This window comes from Limanda limanda, chromosome 12 (genome assembly GCF_963576545.1).
Source record: "Limanda limanda chromosome 12, fLimLim1.1, whole genome shotgun sequence".
In the NCBI taxonomy this organism is placed as follows: domain Eukaryota; kingdom Metazoa; phylum Chordata; class Actinopteri; order Pleuronectiformes; family Pleuronectidae; genus Limanda; species Limanda limanda.
The window spans coordinates 2,589,464-2,611,002 of NC_083647.1; the positions used below are offsets into that span (position 1 = coordinate 2,589,464).

General features: G+C 40.3%; 2 protein-coding genes across 2 annotated transcripts; one reads left to right on the forward strand and one right to left on the reverse strand.

Moving 5' to 3' along the window:
* Positions 1 to 265: 265 nt before the first annotated feature.
* Positions 266 to 4,746, forward strand: lamtor3 (late endosomal/lysosomal adaptor, MAPK and MTOR activator 3). Its single transcript, XM_061082561.1, has 7 exons — positions 266 to 362; positions 608 to 643; positions 1,034 to 1,068; positions 1,169 to 1,227; positions 1,961 to 2,094; positions 2,480 to 2,543; positions 4,363 to 4,746. Exons 2-7 carry the CDS (start codon positions 635 to 637, stop codon positions 4,434 to 4,436), a joined length of 375 nt encoding a protein of 124 aa, XP_060938544.1. The 5' UTR covers positions 266 to 362; positions 608 to 634; the 3' UTR covers positions 4,437 to 4,746.
* A 1,101-nt stretch (positions 4,747 to 5,847) lies between these two features.
* dapp1 (dual adaptor of phosphotyrosine and 3-phosphoinositides) lies at positions 5,848 to 17,216 on the reverse strand. The gene is made up of 9 exons (XM_061083077.1): positions 17,153 to 17,216; positions 15,765 to 15,887; positions 15,097 to 15,230; positions 12,768 to 12,898; positions 12,198 to 12,245; positions 10,572 to 10,634; positions 10,328 to 10,413; positions 7,473 to 7,560; positions 5,848 to 6,599 (listed from the first exon to the last, which is right to left on the reverse strand). Exons 1-9 carry the CDS (start codon positions 17,200 to 17,202, stop codon positions 6,576 to 6,578), a joined length of 747 nt encoding a protein of 248 aa, XP_060939060.1. The 5' UTR covers positions 17,203 to 17,216; the 3' UTR covers positions 5,848 to 6,575.
* Positions 17,217 to 21,539: the final 4,323 nt, after the last annotated feature.

The window sequence follows — 21,539 nt, forward strand, 5'->3', positions numbered from 1 at the left end:
TATATATATATGTATATATATATATGGAAAGAGAGACAGAGAGAGAGAGAGAGAGAGAGAGAGAGACATGTAGATATAGAGATATAGACATATATGTAATTAAAGAGATAGATGAAGATATAGATATATGTAGATAAAGATACATTTATATGTATAAATATAGCTATAGATGTAAATATATAAAGATAGAGATATACTGTATGATTTCTGTACGCTGTGTCTGCGTCAGTGCTGACGCTCCTCATCACTTCCTGTTTGGCCGGAAACAAAACAAGTCCGTCATGTGACTCCGTCTGGAGCTTGAGTTTGGTCGAGTATGTGTCTGCTGGTGGTGAAGTCCATTTAAAACGCGTCCAGAGAAGGTAGGTAAGGCTTCCCGCGTCCCTGAGTGGGGTCTTAGTTTATACATCAGCACGCAGAGGTGAACTCCAGCAGCGGGTTGTTGAATTCAAACAGGAAGTAGCTAAACCTCGCTAGTTGCTAATCGGTTTACACGTTATGCTTGAACTGGTTTCCCACAACCCACAGTTGTATTATCTCACAGTCTGAGTTACTGAGCTGCTCAACTTACTAATATGTTTAATGGAGCCTGTTTCCTCCCACACAGCTGCTGACACTACACACCGTGGCCACCATGGCTGATGTGAGTATGCTCCGTCCTTGTCCCTCCTCCTGGTAGCTCGTCCCTCCTCCTGCTCTCACTGAGGGAATCGAACATCGCAGGCTGAGACTGCACGGTGCATATGTCGCTTATACAACATGAATCTGGAGGGCGAATGACAGAAGTCGTGTCAGCTTGTTGAGTCTCATGTCAGACCCTGTACTCATGAGGAGCTGATCAGACAACCACAGCTTTAACCTGGCAGATTCTCCAACGAGATCAGAACTGATGTTGTGTTAACATGGGACATCACCTTGTATCTACACACCTCCCCTCGCTGTAACCACTCTACTCACTGTGTCTGTCAGTGACTCTCGTACAGCATCTTGCCTTCTTTGTCATTTGTTCTCCAATGTGTTATTTTCTGTGCAGGATTTGAAGAGATACCTGTACAAACAGCTGCAGAGGTGAGTGTAACTTAATGCACACAATAATAAAGCCATGTCCCCCCCGTTGGTGTCTGAATGTTTAGTGTCCGATCGTTGAAATCTGCTGTCCCTCCTTCAGCGTGGAAGGTCTTCATGCTATTGTGGTGACAGACAGGGATGGAGTCCCCGTAATCAAAGGTAACAAAACATTTCTGAATCCTAGAAAATCCCCTTCTTGCCTTTTGTAGCTCTGTGTTTCCTCTGTCACATTAACACAACTGGTTTGAAAATGTGTTTAATGCCTGTCAAGACATTCACTCAGTCATATTGCTTGGCTTCTTCTCCTTTCGTTTGCTTACTGGCGTGGTCATGTGATACCTGGTTCCCCACTTCATCTTGTAATCATTTTCTCATTAGTTTCATTGTGTATTTGTTGGAGTATAGAACGTTTGTCATCAATTCTTTAACCAAGTGTTTGGTGGAGACTCATTGAATATATATTCTTTAAATAAATTCCATTTATCCAATATTAACCAAATGTCCATTCAAGGCTTTTAAGCTGAGCCTGGACTTCGAAGCAGACTCTGGCTGATTGTAGCTCATGTTTTAAAAAGTTAAATGTTCCACCACAATGAGCTCTGACGCTCCAGTTAATGAGGGAGTTTTGCTGCTCATTTAATTCTGTAAGGTCTAGCTCGTAATATGTAAAGTGCCTTGAAATAATGTATATTATGATTTGGCGCTATACAAATAAAATTACGTTGAATACTTATTTGCTATCTTGCTGTAGTGTCGATATAAAGTTGGGTTTATTGACTGAATATAAATTCAGAACATGGAAAGAAAAATAAAACAAGTTATATAATACACTTACACATTATGTTGTGTGGCACAGAGTTTTGTTGTTAACATCGTTGTTGTGTCCCTGCAGTTGCCAATGACAACGCTCCAGTCCACGCTCTGAGGCCGGGCTTCTTGTCCACATTTGCTCTGGCCACAGATCAGGGAAGCAAGCTGGGTCTCTCCAAGAACAAGAGCATCATCTGCTACTACAACACCTACCAGGTCAGACAGCCACTCTGGTCTCAGGATTCCAAGCTTAATACACTGTGATAGATTTGTCTGGTAAATTATTGAAACTTTCAGGTCAGCTTAACCATCTCACAAATGCACATAATGTGTTATTGTGACTGAAAACACATTTGTTTAGAGCTGAACAAATACTCATCAGCTTGTTTATGAGGACTTTCACTCAGAATTAGTTCTGATGTCCTGTGAATTGACTAAACTCCTCAGTGCGACACATGCCCTCTGAAAACCTTCAGTCAAAGATGCTGACACACCACACCAACAGTCAACTGTTAGATGTTGTCAGATGGCTTATGGACAAACTTAGCCTGTAATGTAAAAAAGTTTTGAACCTGACATGTTTGCTGTGTCTGTTTTACAGATTGTGCAGTTCAATCGATTACCACTGGTCATCAGTTTCATTGCCAGTAGCAGCGCCAACACAGGTACAATCTCTTTCATAAGTCACTGTTCACTTCAGTCCACTGCAAAGACACCATGAGGAATAAATAGGGTTGGCTCAATTCTGGATCTGATATTGCGCCAGTAAAATATTAACTCTTATATTATTAATGAAACCACTGTCAAATGCAACATTTGTGGGAGTGACTTTAAATATAGATGGACAATGTATCTTTTCTTCCTCCCACTATACTAAAATGTAATCAAAGTATCTCAGATACCATACATCATGTTAAAGGAAAAACTGGATACAGTGTATTTTGTGAGTAGTGCTACAACTGCTTCACTTTCAGTGCATTATTCAACCAGAACAATCTGCAATGTGTTTGGCTGATACTCTCTGACAAATGAAGTAGCAATATTGTTTCTACCTCTGCAACTGTAGTACAGCTCCCCAGTGAGGAGTCTTGTGCCCTCTCAACCCAAGGAAATATTTGTCAGGACTGAGTTAATGAGTTTAACAGAGAGGTGACAAAATATGAGCAAGAAGCTACAGACCTACATCCCTGTGGTCACCGTTTGAATCTCAGTGCAATGTGTTCATCCACCACCAACACATAACACGTAGAGATCAGTCCACATTCAGACTGGATGCTGTGTCTGGATTTACTGAATATGCTTCTTAATTCAATTTAATTCAGAAAGTGCCAAAAATACATGATCTCAATGCACTTTACATCGTAAGGGTGAGAACTTCAAAATGTAGAGAAAATTGTAATTTGTGATTTTTTTAGTTGACAGATCATTTCACCACAAGTACCTTGTAGAGATTTCATTCGGAGCATGTGATTCTTTTTCTGTAAGATATTCATGGGACTATAAATAACCACAGTATGTCATATACCTTGTGGAGGTGGTGAAGGGGCTATAGTTCCTCAGACAAATCTAACAGTAAATCATGCATAGGGTCATTATGTAAAAGTCAGTGTCTGACCCCTATACGAAAAATAATAATCATAATAATAATAATCCCATAAAGGTGAAACTATAGTACACAACCACAATTTGACTATGGTCTACTAGTCCTGTTATAGCAACTCAACATTAACTTGTGGCATGCGGCTGAGGGGTAGAGCGGTGGTCCTCAACCAGAAGGTCGGCAGTTCGATCCCTATCCTCCCCATTTGGATGCCGAAGTGTCCTTGGGCAAGATGCTGAACCATAAATTCCCCCTGATGGCTTTACCAACAGTGTCTGTAATAGAAAAAAAGTGCTGCTAATAGATGCACTGTATGAATGTGTGTTGAAAACCAAATTGTACTGTAAAAGGCTTTGAGTGGTCATCAAGACTAGAAAAGCTCTATATAAATACAAAACGTTTATTAAAGTAGCGCATCTGTCTGGAAAAAACATAAAACAAACCAAGTCACTGTTGCTGTGGAAATAAGAAAAACACCTTAATTAGAGTGGGTAATGCAGCCTTAAGATAGAAAGGATAAGAAGTGCACCTATGCATTGGGACACTCTGACCTTCACCAGGTTGACCAACCTGAAGTGAAGAATGAACCAGACATGCAAGATATCAGGGAGTGATTTTATAGCTCATTATTTTAATAAACTGTGCAGATCCAGCTTCAATATAAATAGGATATATTTTAAATACACTACAATATTTTATATTCAGAATAATATAACAGTATTCTATAGTCAGGTGACTTGTGTGAAGAGCTGACGTGTTGTCCCAGAGAACAAGGTCACGGGGTCGTCACAGACTGAACAGTTCCTTCCTCCTTGTATTTCTGATGTTTGGCAAGGGCCCAGTTGACTGGTAAACTAACAGCAGCCCACTCTGTGTGTCCTCAGGCATCATCATGAGTCTGGAGAAGGAGCTGGCTCCACTAATAGAGGAACTGAGGCAGGTGGTGGAAGTCACTTAAGCTCCGACAGGGAGGACAACCCTGAGCAAGATCACCTGCCTGGATCGCATCCTGCTCACTGAATCTCCATCTCTGCTGGTGCATTCACGTCCTTTGGGAAAATCTTGTTTGGAGGTTTTTTTCACAGTTCAGGATGAACATCTTCAGACGTGACTGCACCATGAGTGAACTTTCCTGCACACACTGTGTCTGTTGAATTTGCTTCCTGCTGTTTTCTGTAGATTTTAGCTGCTCCTCATCTGCATCTTCATGGCTAAGAGTTTGTATGTCAAATCAATTCTGAATAAATGTTTCATTTTTAGCCCCTAAACTGGTTTCCATTACCTTTTTCATCAAGGTTTTAATGTCAGAATACATATTCCTCATATTGTAGTCTTAAGGGAACCATATTGCATTCACCTGAGAAAAATAGCTGCTAATATTTTCTGAATTAGTGAGATTATGTCAGAATTCGGAGAAAAGTTCATGGGAAAAATGTCTGCATTGATAAGATATCCTTCGTCCAATCCAAAAAGAATTCCTCAATTTGAGAGCGTTGAAGCAAACATGTCATGTCTCGCGTGAGTTTGAAACATGAGAAGATCCCTGTGTCCCTAAGTAATATAGATGGCATTGTTATTAGCTTGATGGCTTTGTGCTGGCACCTCAAGTCTTTGGCATTGTTCAGATGGGAAGTAAAAGGATTTGGAGCTTTTCACAAAGGCTTTTGAATGCATCCGCTTCTTTTAAGTAAAGGATAATTCCTCCATAGTTTAATTCAGTGACTAATGCAGTTAGGTCATCCTGAGGTCCTCACCCTGTCATATATGAACATGATGCATCACTCTTTGATAATGTTTGTTTAGCATGCAGTTACATGTATGTTAAATGCAGTTTTAGAGAAGTGACTGCAACATGAGTCTTTTCATTGTAATCCTTCATCTCCAAATAATTTTCTATCTATCAGTCTTAAGCGTAGTGTGTATGATTTAGGTGAAAGGGATGTAGAGGCAGCAATTGAGTACAAAATAATTCTAGTTTTGTTTTCACTAGTGTGTTAAATCTATATAGTAAAAGTTTTTTTCTTTACCCTAGAATGGGCCCTTTATATTAATTACATTATATTTACATCAGGAACAGGTCCTCTCTACAGAGGCCGCCACATTTTTTTACAGTAGCCCTTAGTGGACAAACTAAACACCTTTTGCGTTTCTATGACAACTGAAGGCTACCACAGGTTGTCTTTCATGTTTGGAAGGGGAGGGTGAGGTGAGGGGTATTCAGCTGCAACATGCAACTTCACCACCAGATGTCACTAAATCCAACACACTGAACCTTCAAGTGAGTTGTCATGTTGTGTATCATCATTTATGGACACAGGTAAACACACAACTGGTAGTGTGACTGAGAAGCAAGGAGGGGCAGGCCGCCGTTCATTTTACAAGTAAAAACTTTATTCAAACAGGACACACAAATGAGAAGCAAAAAAACAAAACAAGATCGTCACTTGGAAATGGAAAGTTAGTGCTGGAAACCTACGGAGTGAAGAAAAACCCTATCGGCCCTCTTTAATTATCCCAGAGAGTGAAAAACTCTCGCTCAATGTAGCCAATCAGGTACAGTTTGAGTCAGTCTCCCCTCATCTGGTGCTTTATACTTTTCAGTTGTACCTTGATAAAACTATCAATTGAATTCTCCCTCTCAAAAGGCAGAATCTAAACATACTGAATATTTCCTTTATTTGGTTTTATTCATGTAAATAAATTGAATCTCATGTCACTTTTTAAATAAACTTTGATTATATGATACAATATATGTGTTAGTTTTATTGGTAAAGAATAATGCTACACAATAATGCTACATACTGTGTCATTCTAAACATACAGTATTAGTCACAAACAACCTGTGGAGGGATAAAGCAGCCAAGTGAGACCATAAACAGGAGACTCGTCAAAAATGAAGCCTCTTTATATCTTGAAGCAAAATGCAGTCATGTCCTAGCTGTTGGCCTCCAGTCAGCACACTCAGGGAAACAAGTCTCAGTGTTTTACAGGCTAAAGTTTCCCCCGCCGACTTGAACAGTGTTCCTTATTGTTCATCTAGCCCATCCTTCATTAAGGTGAGGCTTCTCTCCATCATCTATTCTCCCACTGACGGCAGTCATCGACCTTTTCTTAACTGGGACTGCAGACAAGAAAGAGAAAGGGTCACTGCCGGCTGCAAAAGTCTGAATGCAACAAAATTAATCCTTTCAATCAAGTATTTATTTTTACAGTTTTAGGCCAATGCCAAGTAAATCATTTTGCTGCAACCATCGATTCGACTGAGTTCAAGTCATCCTCTATATTGGGTTGAATAAAAGTAGGCCAACCTCTGAGATTCCCCTCAAGCAAATATTTAAGAAGAAGAAAAGAAGAAGAGTAAATTGTACAAGGCTGCCCAGATATCAGTATATTAGATACTTGAGCTTTCAATTAACTTGATCATCAAAAGTTATACTTAAATTAATGGGATTCAATCCTCTGTGGGGTGTGAACCCCTGTCTACCTGAATCAGTGTTTGTGAGACTGTCATTGCATATTTAAAAGATCTACTTATTTAGCTAATGCTTGTTTTATTTCTTAAGACGCCTTGATTGTCTTGATTTTCACAGAGGGGCTCTTTCAGATTCAAACTGCTCTGTAATTTTTTTTTTTTAAACCAGCAGTGAATCAGTGGTTTAAGATAAATGGTGTTTTTCAGTAATAAGGAAGTGGGTGAGTATTGACTTATTACTCACATTCAATTTGTTAGTTTTGCTTAAAGTAAAACTTCTGCCTCTGACACATGGATCCATTACATTGTAATACTGAGTCATGAGATGTTGCAACAAGCTGCTTTCCCTCGACCCGCCTCGTCTTCTTCAACTGAAACTCATTGTTTGTGTTTTTTTGTTTTCCAGAATGATTTTCATCAACCCCCATGAAAATGAGCAGTTAAGAATGGCATTTAATCAATAATTGATTTACTGGTAAAAAGCCTGGACTGTGTACAAACATCCAGTCTGAGCAACCTCACCAGTTTCCACCTCAGAATCTTGATCCACTCGTCGCCCTCCACAGCCGACTTTGAACAAAGATAAAATGTCCTCTCGGGAAACACCATGCTGTCGACACACAGAAGAGGAAGGAAGGGAGACTTCTACATTACAATTGTGTATTTGCAATTAAAAGTGTTGACACAGATGAAATCGCAGGCCGATTACGCCACAGCGGCACGACTGGACTGTCCTAATGTGAAGGCCCCAAATGTGGCCGACAGATGTGTTCTTCAACCCCAGAGCAAAGGAGGCTCTACCAGGTGGATCCTTTCTGGTCCAACATATCCCATGATTCATAGCGCTTCTGTAACGACCTGTTTTTCAGATTACGGCGGCAAAACGCAAATTGAAAACGTCAGAATAATCTATTTTTAAATGTAACTACTCAACCGAAAAACTAATGGTGTTAAAAATAAATCTTATTTCAAAGTTTTTAATCAACCGAAGAACTTTTTTGTCCGTAGCTCTGTTGCTAGGCGACAGCAGTAAGGGCGGAACACACTGGTGATGAGAAGACCAGACAGTCTCATTTCAGTTTGGCTGATGCAGGCTATGTAGCCGATGAAGGATGTTAAGGCGGTGGCTGCGTAGACCGGGTCCTCTGAAGGGTGGGCCCCCTGTATTGAGGGCTCTTCTGGCTGTGTGCTGGTTCAACACAAGACAGTCCTGAGACTGACAGCAGTAAAGAAGAAGAGAGAAGATACAGAAGGTATCTGGAAAGTGATCACATTCCTGCTGCATTAAGTGAGAAGGAGGGGAAACAGAATCAAATGTAAAATCATTAAGCAGTGTTAGACATTGTGTAAAAAGGTAAAAGGTGGTCAGTGGTTGTAATCTCTGCCTCGTTCCAGCTCGTGTACTTCTCCTTCCCTCCCCCTGTTTCCTTCTGTTTTTCACCAGCTCAGACTTCCCCTTTTTCAAACAGCACAAACGTTTTTTCTGCCACGGGGAATTCCAGCTCAGAAAGTTACATTCAGTGTGGCCACAGACTGGAGGAGAAAGTCCAATCTGTATAAATATGTATATTGACATATTGTTAGTGTCATCTTCACATTCCATATCCAATACACATTGGGTTATCACTCTATCCTATCCCGTATGTGTCATTGTATTCAAGTAAGTTAAATCGATAGAATGCTGAGATTTAATGATTAAATTATGCTTTATAAAGTGTCCAAAGTTTCTGTATTTTCATCTTCTAAATCCACTTGTATGAAGCCTATCAGTTGCAATAATGTATCTGTATTGTGAAAGCCACCACATTTGACAGCTTCACTTCAGCTCCATCAATTGTCACCACCAACACTGAACAACCTAGAACATCAAAATCGTCAAATAAGACAAAAAGAGCCAGTTGGGATTTCATTATAAGTGGTTTTGCTGCTTGTAAAACCAGGAGGTAAAACATTGGTCCTCTTTCACTAACATGTGCGCAGAAATGTCCTTACTCTCCACAAAAAAACAAGTATGTGCCCAAAATCATTTTTTGAATCATCACCTTCCACCTCCTGTCCCAGTTGTGCTGGTTTTACTTGTGTGGAGCTGGGTGGTGATGAACAAAGGACTGAGCTACCAGTGCCTCCAGCTCATTAGCCAAAAGACAAAAACAAGTGTAGTTAGCTTGTGTCTTGCTTATGTACACACATGTGCTACTAATGTAATTGGTTATGGCATTTAGGTTTAGGGGAGACACTACAGGTGAATGCAGTCAATTATAGGCCAATAAGCAATTTAATTAAAGCCAAAACTGTTACATTTAAAAATGAACATTCTTATTTACTTCAATTTAAACTAAGTAAACTCTCAACTGGTATGGTTAGAGATGTAAATATGACAATAAATTATGAGGTTGAAAGGGCCTGAAGTTCAGTTTTTTTTTAGTTTTAACATAGTATACATTCGGTTAAAAGGGTGTGTGTTTACATTTTGTAGGACAGCCGGGCCTTAATTTGTGCATAATCATTATCTCAGGAAGTTTTGAATTTGTTTGTACTCTGCTAACAAATTGAGGTAAGAAGATTTTGATGAATCCCACATTTGTGCATCAAAAGCCCAATCATTGACAGCTGCAGAAGTACAGTTGCAGCAACAATTCACATATATTTTTCAAGAACACAACACAACTATAAAAAGGACAGGAGGCCATTCAATGTGAGTGACTGTGTATGGAGCATGTGTGTTTAATCACAGGTGGTTGGTCTAGGCTAGGGTCGTATGTTAATGAGTCCTGACGCGTTCAGATTTGACCTGGAGAAAATTGCCTGCAACGGGTTTGGTGGGTGCAGGTTAGCAAAAATGGATTCTTCAGTGCAGGGCTCTGTTCTGCATTATAATCATTGCTGTGGCGTCGTCTCTTAGAGAAGCCTGATACTGTAAATCAACCTTTAATATATTATGATCTTCGTTCAAATGATCATATTTATATGATGTCTATTCCCAAGAAAGTGCTACTCCACACAAAACCAAAACTTTGGTGTTTTGACAGGCACAGTTTGTGATTTAAATTGGACCAAACATAGCCATGATAGCAAACATAGCGTGAATAATTAATTGTAACTAATTGATATAACTTTAAACCAAAGTGTATTTAGTTAATAACAATACAACTTGAGAATAAAAATCCTCAGTGCAAGTTGAATCACTAGAATTGTCCTTCAATTCTATATTCTGATAAATTGATAACATGGTGTGCTGCCCTAAGCCTCTTCTTGGCCTCTACTCTTGTTATTTAATTTGAAATGGCTCCAGTTGAATGATGAAACACGCCTGAGGTTAAATTTCAAACCCCCTGATAGTACGTCGTCTCAGTGCTGATCATCTGACCATCACTTACCAGAAGCAGTTGACTCTGTCCTGAGAATAGTCGAACTGGACTGCAGAGCAGGCTCTCAGATCCAGGGTTCGAATGGGCTCCTCATCCTGCAACACAGACACACAACAGCTTTAACCTAAACACAATCCCAAACTGTACGGTGTGACGATAGAAACAGGTGAAACTTAACACAATATCTTCCAGCCACATCCTGTACTAACAAATCCTGAAAAGCAGACCCTGTTTCGAAGCTGAACAGACTCACCATTTGGTCTTTGAAGTACTTGAGTTCATATCGGTTGAGTGTGAACCATCTCTGCTTCCAGTTCTGCAAAAAAAGGTTGATATGTCTTTGTGTGTTAAATGTCACTCCATTCACTGCACAGTGTTCAAACACTGTGGATCACTACAGTTACAGCAGCAACACAAAGTAAGTGAACCCTTTTAAACAGTGGTGTTTATTTACAATGTGTCTTAAAATGCCCTCAGATCTTCATCTACGAGACAATCCTAAACCAACACATTCTATTTCAACTGATAATACACAAATCCTTATATTGTTCTTATAGCATCAGATTGTTCTAATGACACTGAAAAAAGCGTGTGTGTGTGTGTGTGTTTGTGTGTGTGTGTGTGTGTGTGTGTGTATGTGTGTGTGTGTGTGTGTGTGTGTTTGTGTGTGTGTGTGTGTGTGTGTGTGTGTGTGTGTGTGTGTGTGTGTGTGTGTGTGTGTGTTCGAGCTTCTCATACATTTTGAACCACACACAACCACAAGGTTTATGCTCAACAGTTGTTGATTTGTTTAAAAATGGAAAGGGAAAAATAGATTGTCCACGTTTAGCACTCTAGTTAAAACCAACAGTGGGTTTGACTTGTGTTGACAAGCCAAATGGGCACAGGAAAAATTTTGAAACTTAGATTGAATTGTTTGAGAAGAATATGCAGCGTATTCATTTATGGCCACATGTGTTCCAGACCACCTTGGAATGTGGTCTGAGTGATTGAATCTCAAGTAGGTCCTTCCCTGGGTGTTTTCACACCTACAGTTAGGCTGTTCATTGTGATAGAATCCCTCAGGACGTACATTGATACCTGACCAGTGTTAGGGAAGTTTTCTGGAAGCTGGTGAAAGGAGAACTCAGGCAGCAGCTGATGTCTTATGCAGGAGGTTGTAATGTAGACTTGATGATTCAAGGAGACCAGAACCAGAGATTGTGGAACAATATACAAACGCCAACAGAGTAACATGAACAGTTCTCACCACCAAGTCTGAAGATTTCTCCCACAGCATCCCCATATATCTTCCTCCACTTGCGTCAACCATTCCAAAAGCACATCCATGAATGGCTAGAATTGCTCACCCTCTATGTTACAAGTGGGTGTTTGCATCCTTTTGGATAGTTAAGCCTAAAGTATGCATTCCTAAATCACATTGTGTCCTTTTGTCTTTCCACTGGTGAAATAGGCAAAAGAGTTGGAGTTTGGTGACTCTCTGTCTTGGCATCGGAATTAGTTATGAAAGTACCTGAGCATAGACACTACTATGTACTGTTAGTTGGCCCTTTATCTATAACCTGACCTTGGGTACTGCTTGGAGAGAGAAGGGAGTATGTGTGGAATGAGGCTGTCTCCTAATGGCGTACAGATGTAAGATGTCTCATGTAATGTGTGAGGATGATCAAAAATTCCTCAACAACCAGAGCATTGAGTGAAGATCAGATCCCATTTTGTGAACATTAAGCAGAAAACCAGTTCATTCCAATGGGTTCACATCATTTTTAATACCACTGTGGAAATCTTTTGGCTGCAGTCAGAGGAAGTAAAAGATTCCCTGTGAAACGATGACTTGTGCTCCACAATGTGGTGTAAGTCACTGTTCCACTGCACTCACCTTTACAAATGCTCCCTGTTTCACCAGATAGCCTTCCTTCGTGCCAAGCTGAAAAGACATGCGTGTTACCAGGTCAATGGCTACTGGATATTTATGATTTAATACAAGTTGGATCTGGGGCAAAGATATCATCATTCAAGAGCCACTTATTGGCCTTTGCCCTTCATGTTAAGGAGGAAAAAAAAATAACATCCGTGTTTTCAGCAGGAAAAGCCCTTGTTACTCAAAGTGACAATGACTTTGTGGGCTGATTGGCACATGTTTGGTTGCAACACCTCAAAGACGGGTGACGGCATTACTTGTCTACTGTTGTCAGCAAATGTTCAATTCACAAAAGATTTTCCATGTGTTACTTATTTGGAAAAAAGTAAATAGCCAAAAGCAATAGCCTTACAGTAACACATTACATCACTGATCAGAACTCAACTTGTTTGAAAGATGTGGTTGGTGCCCTGACAGTCACCTGATAAACACAGTTACTATTGAGCTGAAATGCCCACATTTCCAACAAAACTATGGTACAGTAATAAAAACATTATTTTCATAGGCGTGTGGGGGTGGGTGTCTTACAGAGGGTGCATTCGCCACAAGGTCTTTTTCTGTGCGGCCCGACTGCATGGCTGTGTGAACTCTCACGGACTCGTAGATGGACGGCTCCTCCACTCGCCACGGGTACGGACTCTTCAGCACAATCAGGGTTCCTGGTTGAGAAGCAGAGGGGAGGTTACAGGCCGGACTAGCAGAGGAGAAACACTACAAAACATTTATGGGTGATTTCTCTTGTAATCGATTCGGAAAAAAAACATTTTAAGCTTAGTACATATGTTCACACCCGGCATTGCAATGCGTCCTGAATGGTTCTCCTGTGACCACTTCCCTACTCTACATGTAAATTAACACGTATGTCATTTATGTCAGTTAAGACCATATTATGTTGTTTTGAGCCAGTCTGAGTTTACAGATGTGTGCGATGATACAGTTTGTGTGTGTCTGTGTCGGGATGAGGGAGAGAGAGAGAAGTCAGGAGGTGCTGAATGAATCTCATGCAGCTGCATTGAAGAAAGATCGATAGGTCTAGAAGGTTGATAACATCAACTGGCAGTATGCATTAATAAGTGCGGCAGAGCGTAACTTAACCTATGTTCTAAAATGGGAAGCTTTTAGTTCAAAAAGGCATAGAGGTACTGATGTCTGATCTACTGAGTGGGCCACATGGCTTTCATAGTACTGCCATATAAACCAGTAGCCAGTCAGATTTACATTGAGCCTCAGTGTACCCTCAAGTTCGGCCTGTATCATTGATTACATGGCAAAAACACCTGATGGTGCAAAGGGAATTTATGACACATGGCACACGGAGCTTCTCTCCAGCTTCTCCTTCCTCTTCTCCATCCTTATTACATCAAGTAATTCATATCTCATCAGTACATGTTTCTGACCCTTGACCCCTTCCCTGGAGTTTCTGTGCCTTAGCGCCCGCAGATGCAGGGCCACAGCTGTGGCCGCACCATGGATTACGATTGTGGATCGCGCATCAGAGGTCGCAATGGAGGATCCAGTTTGGTGGATTCTATATCGTGCCAGCTGATCGTAGTGGTAATGGCGTATCCTTTGTCGCGTTTGCATCGGATGATGGTGGACCACGACCGAGGCGGCAGCTGATGATGGATCCTAACTGGTGGCAGTGGACATGACTGTGGACTAGTGGATCCCATCCTGATGCTGGATCCTGATCTTGCTGGCTGCTGACCAGAGACTATGATTGCAGCAGGACTACTTGACATAAAGTATTGAAGTTATCCTTCAAAATATTTACCATCATCGATGCTGCTAAAAGCCTCTATCTTGATGATGTTTTCCTACACTTGACATCTATTGCACTTCTGTCCGTCCTGGGATAGGGATCCCTCACATGAGACTCTCTGAGGTTTCGACGTATTTCTACCTGATAAAAGGTGTTTTAGTAGTTTTTCCTTACTCTTGCTGATGGTTAAGGACAGAGGATGTCTCACAATGTTAAAGCCCTAAATTGTGATTTGTGAATTTGGGCTATACAAATAAAATTTGATTGATTGATTGATAGATCTAGTTTGCGGCTGCATTTTGAACACCATGAAGCAGAGCAGTCATGGTTTGGTGAAGGTATGTAAACACAGCATTTCAATAATCCAGGCAAGAGGTAATACAATCGTGAATCACTCTCTGAAAATATTTTAAAGAAAAGGATTGATTCAATTCTAGAAATAACATAAGAAATATAATATTCTTTTAACATGAGAATTCTCTTCCCTATAAATGAAGCCAAACTGCCCTGATATAAATGTTGCCATCTTGTGCTGAAGACATCATTTGGGGATCAAGTCAATCTCACAAGTCACTCATGACGTCTTAGCCTGTTCGTATGGCATCAATTATCTCATTAAGACCAACATGATCAGAAACAAAAGAATTGTTTGATAAGGTGTCTTTTTAATTTGTCTGTTTCCCATTCACTAACATAGAGGGGGCGGGGTTTAAGACCTATAGTGCAGCCAGCCACCAGGGGGGGATTGAGATGCTTTGGCTTCCCTTTTGGGGAGCAGTCTTTTTTTCCATCTTGATTTACAGTCATGGGTCAAATAATAGGTATTGTTTTGTATTCCTGACACATTCTTACTTTAGAACATTTCAGACTGCTGTCTTTTTCTACTTGAGTTGTAGTTACAGAGTTGGGTTGGAAGAAGTGAGTTCCAGGGCCACCTTTACCATGAAAATACGGATCCAGAGATTTTGCATTTGCCTTATAGTATCTAAAATAAGTATCAGCTGAGGGGAGCCAAAAGGGCATCGTGCTGTTTTGTTACATTCACTGGTAACATGGAGTATAGTGCAGCCAGTGAGGTTCTGAAGTTCTGCGTACCTGATTCACTGCCCAATAGAGGCTGGTTGGCAAAGTGGTAGACAAAGTCGTGAAGGTTTGAAAACTCGTTGAAGCCGAACACGTAGCTGCTGTCTTTGCGCGTCACATGAAAATGTTTGACAGAATTCTTCGCCCTGACAAACAAAAAAACATTTCATGTTGCACTGTCAAGGTCAACGACTTGGTCTGCACAGAAATCTTAGAAAACTTGCTGCAGTGAGACATTTCCACTGGGAGGAAGATCAGAGATGATCCATCACTTGGTAAATATCCATCTTAAGAATTTCAGAGATGAGAGATAGAAGCCAAAGGTTGTAATAATGTTTTCTAAATATTTCTGAACAAGCATCCATACGTGATTTTCTTCCTAAATAATAAACAGATCATAACTGTCAACATGCTGATCTGAACTGCTTGATCAAAGAATGAATAAACAGATTTATGAATCTGATCAGGTATTGACTGCTGACTTCTGGTACTTAACAGTTTTCGGTACTTGTTCTAACATACACATTGAAGTATTAGGGTTCTGTAGCCAACCCCGGATTATTAAAACCAGATAAGTCACCTCCAATTTTAGTACTTTAAAGTAGGTTAATCGGTTCAACTAATCAAGACAATGGTGTAAGTCGTTCAGTTAGAATAACAATGTTGTAGAAAAAACTGACCTGACGGACAGGGCAAAGCAGTCTAGGCCCTCATTACTGCTTCTCAGGAGATAACTTCCATCACTGCCGTTGGATAAGAGAAGAGCCTCTGCAGCGTGGCGGGACAAGTCATGGTGGTACCACCTTCAACAAAGAAAAGAAGAAACAACTATACCTCAATACCGTGGTGAGCTGAGAAGCCATATTGATCAGTTTGAACTAAGTGACCATTGTCTTCATGTCTAATTCCATCCATTATGAAATAATACACCAGCATGATCGAGTAGTTTGAAAGCAAAACAGTGTCTCTAATATCCAAGTCCAATAGAATCCGTACGCTACTGTGTTCTTCTCTTTCTGCGTTAATATAGGTGTTCCTGGCTTCTCTTTATCTATAGAACACACACTGTTGTACATCAGTCTCATGAACAGAGACACAAAAAACAGGAGTGTCCATCGCAGCCTAAAATAATTTAGAAGAATTGACCTCAGATCAAACCTCACAATGCTGCACAGGTGCAAAGGAAACAAGTGTACGGATGTGAAAGCTCAATATTTGCATCAAGAGTGACTGAGAGTGAGTAAAGAAAAATCTCTTAGAAAACAAACACAAAAATAAAAGAAGGATCTTATTATCTGAATACTTCTTCAGTCAGATTTGATCTTGCCCAACATTAAAAAAACAAAATGCCTCCCAAACGTATTACGTCAGTGAATCTTGGCTTTCAGCCATGCCTCACGGATAAAAAAGAAACACTCTTTAAATAAACCCATGCTCTATGCATCTGCTTCGTCACAGAGCAAAGACTTCCAAATCAGTGAAACCGTTCTGTATCAATATAACTGGTCCAGTTACTGTGACGACCCCCTCTTCCCTCACCAGGACACTAGATGTCCCTGCATCTGCTTCATTCCTCTGAGCTGTGGGTGGAGGGGACGTCAGCTGCATCAGTGAAAACCGTTGTGTTCTGCCTTTTAAAGCATCGGTTCAGGATTCAAGAGTTTACGAGTTTTCTTTGTGCTCCGATCTCTGTAAGGGACAAGGTTGGCTCTTGTTTTCAGTATCTTATCGAATTCTTCTCCCTGCCCTAATCAGATTGAAGAGGTCACACGATACACCAGTTTAACATTCTTTCTGAGAAAGGAGCTGAGCTGTTAATTAAATGCTGAGCTTTTGACAGAAAATAATTAACAGATTGACGAAAATATAAATATGGTCGTCTATTGCCCTGGAAGAAAGAGGTTTGTCCTCTGCTTTCCTCTTAATATAAGACCTAAAAGGCATTTATTCATACAAGTAAGTAACATGTTCAGCTGGTGGTGACTTGTTTGCTTCTAGCAAGTCTTCATTTTCCAACATCAGGAGAAAGGCAGAGTAGAGGTTTCAAATCAAATCAGCAGGGTCTTACCCCAAAGTCCCCAGTTCGTCACTCGTGTCTTCATGACTGTAGAAGCTCATCTCTGCAGGAACGACCGTCCGACTGCAGCAGCCATGCAGAAGTGAAAGCTGTCAGCTCAAATAAAACACGCCTAAGAGGAAATAAGCTTTACCACCACCTATTTGTTATATTACTGTTTTCTCTCTCTTCATTTCCATGCTCATGACCAATCACTGAAACAGCCAGTGTCATCATTCCTGCAGCACAAGTCACCCAGCTAGAAAAACGAGATCTGAAGATAGGCCAGTGTTTTAATCTGTGCTGCGTATGGCTCAGGGAAAAGTGTTGTTATTAATGTTCTGGATTAATGAGTGATACATTTATTGTAAGCACATGAAATGCATTTCATAAATATATTTTATCAAATGATGTCAGTTCGGTTTCCCAACATTAAAAAATGCTGCCAAGCCAGTTTGTACTTTGAGTTCATTATTATTTCAAGCAAGAATGTGGGATATAATAAAGTCAACTGGAGGATGTAGCTTCTATGTCTAATAATAACAATGCTGGGCCTCAGTGGGCTGTCATACAGAAGCACTGGGGTTTTTCCTGTATTTCTGATGGACGTGATTTGGGGATTTAATGGAGAAGTGTGGGGTTTTGTGTGGAAGTGCTCGGCTCAGGCTGGTAACCATATTACAAAACAAAGAAAGATGACTTCTTCCCAGAAATTACAATACAACTCACAAATCGCACAAGGTCTGAACAACAATCTCTTTTATTATCATCATTGTAGGAGCCAAATTAACCTTTATCAATCAATCAAGTTTTATTTGTATAGCCCACATTCACAAATAACAATTCGTCTCATGGGGCTTTAACATTGTGTGACATCCTCTGTCCTTAACCCTCAACAAGAGTAAGGAAAAACTACTAAAAACCCTTTTCACAGGTAAAAATATGTAGAAACCTCAGAGAGAGCCACATGTGAGGGATCCCTCTCTCAGGACGGACAGAAGTGCAATAGATGTCAGGTGTAAGAAAACATCATCAGGATTTTTAGCAGCATCCATTAGGCTAAACATTTTTCAATACTATGTGTCAGGCAGTCCCGCTGCAATCACAGTCTCTGGCCAGCAGCAAGACCACGATCCAGCATCAGGATGGGATCCACTATAATCCACAGTCATTGTCCACCGCCGCCAGTTAGAATCCATTATCAGCTGCCGCCTCGGTCGTGGTCCCTCATCATCCGATGCCAACGCGACAAAGGATCCTCCATTACAACGACGATCAGCTGGCACGATACAGAATCCACCGAACTGGATCCACCATTGCGACCTCCGACACGCGATCCACAATCATAATCCATGGTGCGGCCACAGCTGTGGCCCTGCATCCGCGGGCGCTAAGGCACAGAAACTCCGGGAAAAGGGGTCAAGTTAGTAACATGTACTGATCAGATAAGAATTATCTTGATGTGATAAATATGGAGAAAAGGAAGGAGAAGCAGGAAAGAGAAGCTCCGTGTGTCTTGTGTCATAAATTCCCTGTGCGTCTTAGCATCATCAGGGGTTTTTGCCATTTAATCAAATTTGGAACATCGCACAAATTAGCTCTAACTATAAGCTTTATAAAAAAGGAAGGTTTTGAGTCTACTTTTAAACGAACAGAGCGTGTCTGCCTCCCTAACTGAAAGTGAGAGATTATTCCACAGCAGTGGGGCTTGATGGCTAAAAGCTCTGGCTCCTACTCTACTTTTAGAGACTTTAGGGACAACAAGTAAACCTGAGTTCTGGGATCGGAGTGCTCTAGTAGGTTGATATGGAACTAACATCTCTTTAAGGTAAAGAGGTGCCATATCATTAAGGGCCTTGAAGGTGAGGAGGAGAATTTTAAATTCTATTCTAGATTTAACAGGAAGCCAGTGTAGCGATGCTAATACTTGAGAAATGTGCTCTCTTTTCTTAGTTCTCGTCAGGACACGTGCTGCGGCATTTTGGACCAGCTGCAGAGTCTTTAACGACTTGCTGCTGGAGCCTGATAATAATGAATTACAATAGTCCAGTCTCGATGTAACAAAGGCGTGGACTAGTTTTTCTGCATCTTTTTGCGAAAGGACATGTCTGATTTTTGAGATATTACGCAAGTGGAAAAACGCGGTCCTAGAAATTACTTTTAAGTGACTATTAAAGGACAAATCAGGATCGAAGATCACTCCCAAGTTCCTGACTGTGTCATTGGAAGCAAGGGCAATGTCATCTAGCGCAGCTGTATCATTAGATAATGTATCTCTAAGGTGTTTAGGGACGAGTATTATAACCTCTGTTTTATCTGAGTTTAATAAGAGAAAATTGCGGGTCATCCAGGTTTTTATGTCCTTGAGACATGCTCGAAGTTTAGTTAATTGATTACTTTGATCAGGTTTTATTGACAAATATAACTGGGTGTCATCCGCATAACAGTGAAAATTTACCGAGTGTGTCCTGATAATGTTTCCTAGTGGAAGCATATATAATGAGAATAAAATTGGGCCGAGCACAGACCCCTGTGGGACACCATGGTTAACTTTGGTGTGCACCGATGACTCATCATTGATTTGAACGAATTGGGAGCGATCAGCAAAATAAGATTTAAACCAGTTTAAGGCCGTTCCTTTAATGTTAATTAACTGTTTTAGTCTCTCTAATAAAATTTGATGGTCAATTGTGTCGAATGCTGCACTGAGATCTAACAGAACGAGGACAGACACAAGTCCCTGATCTGAAGCTATTAGAAGGTCATTAGTGACTTTTGCCAGGGCTGTCTCTGTGCTATGATTGGTTCTAAACCCAGACTGAAAGTCTTCATATATATTATTTTCCTGGAGAAACTCACACAGCTGATTGGCTACAACTTTTTCTAAGATTTTAGATAGGAAGGGGAGATTAGATATTGGCCTGTAATTTGCTAAAACCTCTGGGTCTAGGGTGGGTTTTTTGAGTAGGGGTTTGATTACAGCTATTTTAAAAGACTGTGCTACATAACCTGATGATAATGACAGATTGATTGTGTTAAGTAACGAATTATCTATTAGGGGCAGAATTTCTTTAAGTAATTTAGTTGGAATCGGATCTAAAATACAGGTTGTTGGTTTAGAACCTGAGACTATTTTGGTAAACTGATCACGGGTGATCAGAGAGAAGCTGTCTAAATAATGGGAAGGATTCTCAGCCGTTTCTGAGATCTCTATTGTTGGGAGGGTATTAGTGCCAATTGAGGGCAGGAGATGATTGATTTTATTTCTAATAGTTAGAATTTTATCATTAAAAAAGGTCATAAAGATATTGCTATTTAGGGATCGAGGAATACTGGGTTCGGTGGAGGTGTGACTCTCTGTCAGCCTGGCTACAGTGCTGAAGAGAAACCTGGGGTTGTTTTTATTCTCTTCTATTAGTTTTGAGTAATAGGCAGCTCTTGCTTTGTGGAGAGCCTTTTTATATTCTTTAACACTACTCTTCCAGTCTAGGAGATTTTCAACACTGTTGCTGGAGCGCCACTTCCTTTCTAATTTTCTTGATATTTGTTTCAACTAATGTGTCTTGGAATTATACCACGGAGCTAATTTACTATGTTTTACACATTTCTTTTTTAGAGGCGCTATTGAGTCTAATGTTAATCGTAATGAGTCTGCAGAGCTTTCTACGAGGTGGTCAATCTCAATAGAGCTCGGGTTTTTAAAGAATTTGTTGTTTATGTCGACGGATAATACGGGTTTAAATGTAATCGGAATTATTTCCTTAAATTTAGCTACAGCACTATCAGGTAGACATCTAGAAAATTAGTTTTTTATTAGTGGCATATATTCAGATAGTGAAAAATCGAAGGTTATTCAATTATGGTCTGATAGTACTGGATTGCGCGGAAGTACTGTTAAATGTTCAATTTTGACACCGTATGATAACACAAGGTCAAGTGTGTGGTTACAACAATGAGTAGGTTGATGCACACACTGACTAAAACCAATTGAGTCTAGTATTGAAATAAATGCTACGCTCAGGCTATCTTTATTATTGTCAACATGAATATTAAAGTCACCAACAATAATAATTTTATCTGTCTTTAGGACTAGGTTTGATAAAAACTCAGGGAATTCTGTTAGAAATTCAGTATAAGCCCCAGGAGCACGATAAACTACAGCAAATATGATTGGCTGTTGGTGTTTCCTGGATTGACGTGGAAGATTAAGAACAAGACATTCAAATGAGTTGTAGCTAAGTTTAGGTTTAGGATTAATTGATAGACTGGAGTTAAAAATAGCAGCAACTCCACCTCCTCGCCCGAGTTCCCTGGGAACGTGTGAATTTATATGACTGGGGGGAGTAGATTCATTTAAACTGACATATTCATCAGGATGCAGCCACGTCTCAGTAAGGGA